General features: G+C 40.3%; 1 protein-coding gene across 1 annotated transcript in view; it reads right to left on the reverse strand.

The window, feature by feature from the left end:
* Window positions 1–2,183: 2,183 nt before the first annotated feature.
* LOC143036332 (serine/threonine-protein kinase chk-1-like) overlaps window positions 2,184–2,544 on the reverse strand; it is a 1,059-nt gene continuing 698 nt past the window's right edge. Inside the window, exon 1 of the mRNA XM_076203580.1 lies at window positions 2,184–2,544. This exon is cut by the window's right edge and continues 698 nt beyond it. Coding sequence (XP_076059695.1) covers window positions 2,184–2,544 — 361 coding nt within the window.

Raw genomic sequence — 2,544 nt, forward strand, 5'->3', positions numbered from 1 at the left:
ATGTCACGGCAAAAAGGAGACTACTGATTGGCTGCCAGGTAAGCGACAATAGTGACGTCACGGCAACGGAGACGACTTATTGGCCGAGAGCGGTGACGTCACGTCGCTTCAGCGCGTCCGACACACGATATAAGGCGTCAGATAACAATGAAAATTACGATGTTATTTACCTTGACTTTAGCAAAGCGTTCGACAAGGTGCACACTAGAGACTACTAAATAAAATCAAAGCCCATGGCATAGGAGGAAAAGTGTTAGAATGGATTAGAGCTTGGATTAGTAACAGAAAACAGCAGGTCACCATAAATGGAATTAAATCTAGGTGGGGCAATGTTACTAGCGGGGTCCCCCAGGGCTCGGTTTTGGGTCCCTTGTTGTTCATTATGTACATAACCAACTTGGACGATGGGATAAATAGTGATGTTAGTAAGTTTGCGGACGACACTAGAATAGGACGCCTAATTAGGTCAGGAGACAACGCCCAGATTCTGCAGGATGATCTTAATAAATTGTTAACATGGTCGGTGAAATGGCAAATGAACTTCAATATCTCTAAGTGTAGCGTGTTAAACGTAGGGCTACACAACCCCGAAAATAGATACAACTTAGATAAGACGTTTTTAGAAAAATCTGAGTGCGAGAGGGACTTGGGAGTTCTGGTGAGTTCGGACCTTAAAACCAGGAAGCAGTGCATTAGCGCCAGAAATAAGAATAACAGAGCATTAGGCTTCATTGCTATGACGGTAACGAATAGAAGTGCAGAGGTAATTATTAAACTCTATCTAGCGATAGTTAGACCCATCCTTGACTATGCGGTACATTTTCGGTCTCCGTCCTACAGAATGGACATGAATTCACTAGAATCAGTACAGAGAAGAATGACCAAAATGATACAAGGAGTCGGAAATTTGCCTTACGAAGAGAGGCTTAGGCACCTAAACTTACACTCTCTGGAAAGACCCAGAGTGCAAGGTGATCTAATAGAAGTGTTCAAGTGGATCAAAGGCTATAACAAGGGTGATGCAAACAAGGTCATCATAATAAAACAACAGGGCAGGACTCGCAGTAATGGGTATAAAGTGGACAAATTTAGATTTAAGAAGGAAATAGGCAAGAATTGGTTTACTAATAGGGTGGTCGATGAATGGAATAAACTTAGTAACCATGTAGTAAGCGCTGAAACTATCAGTTGTTTTAAAAAACGATTAGACAACTTTATGGATGGGGATGACAGGTGGTGATGGATACGGAGCTGCCTAGTGTAGGCCTTATGGTCTCTTGCAGTCTCCTTTATTCTTATGTTCTTATGACACGACGTCACGGTCCAAATGAATCGAAGTAGTTTTATTCTGGCTAAAGACAGACGATTTATTCACCTATTTATCACATTCTTTCGATAAATGAAATATTAAAAAAGGCATTTATTCAAAGCTTAACATGTGACGTCATGTCGCGTTGCTTTCTGAGCTCCTGACAGAACTTCACGAAAGTAAGTAGATGAATAGATAGATAAATAAATAAATAAATAAATAAACAGTATTCAAACGTCTATACATTTTTAATCATAGGTTACATGAAGATAATCAAACGTCTATAAATGTTTATTGTGACATGACATAAACGATTAGATTTTTGTTGTTGCCTTTATGATTGACCTAACGAGAAAGAGAAAGAGAGAGACGACGGGAGAATTTGACGACAACGTCGGGAGACTTTGACAACTCCTTTTGGAGACTGAAGACTCCTTCGGGAGATTTTGAAGACTCCTTCGTAAATCCCGTGGAATTTTCACGGGTCCTGCTAGTAGTAGCAAGTAGAATAAATAGATGAATAGATAAAAAGTGGCCTTAACCGTATATTGTACAAAATAGACGAAGGACAAATGAAAGCTGGAAGACGAAAACAAGAAAGAGAATACGTGTAATGGATTCCAGGAATGGTAATAAAGAAATAGTCCCTGAAGAAAAAGGATGATAATGGTACTGATAATCACGATAAAAAGACTGGAAGTGCTAATGGATGGGATCGTTTTTTATATGCATTTTCGGCTGTCGCCAGACGATTTTATTCAGCTGAGGGAAATATCCCATTAGAGTAGAAATGTTTCGCCAGATGCTTTAGGCATTAGTTTCGTAAAAAATGATCTTCTGTTTATGATTTAGTGTAAGAAATTCATGAAGTTATTTATAAGTTATTTTTCTTGCCTTGAGTCCAGGCATTTTCCTCGATGCTTGTAAGTGTAGCTCGTTCCTTTGGAGTTGGATTGAGCATTTTTTCGACAAGAGTAAAGGCTTCTTCGGAGAGTGATTCCCATAGTCGTTTTTCTCGCATTTGAGAAGTCACCTTGAACATGACTGAGGAGGACCAAATCTCGTATTTCGAGTTTCCGTCGACGGCTCTTTTCCAAGGACATCGTGTAGTGAGGAGTTTGAACAAGATGATCCCGCAGGACCAGATATCGGCCTGGTCTCCCATATAACGTCTCTTGAAGACTTCAGGAGCCATGTAGGCCATAGTCCCGTATTTGCGGGTCAGGTACTGTCCT

Source organism: Oratosquilla oratoria, chromosome 20 (assembly GCF_046742065.1).
Source record: "Oratosquilla oratoria isolate Oo_2021 chromosome 20, ASM4674206v1, whole genome shotgun sequence".
Classification (NCBI taxonomy): Eukaryota; Metazoa; Arthropoda; class Malacostraca; order Stomatopoda; family Squillidae; genus Oratosquilla; species Oratosquilla oratoria.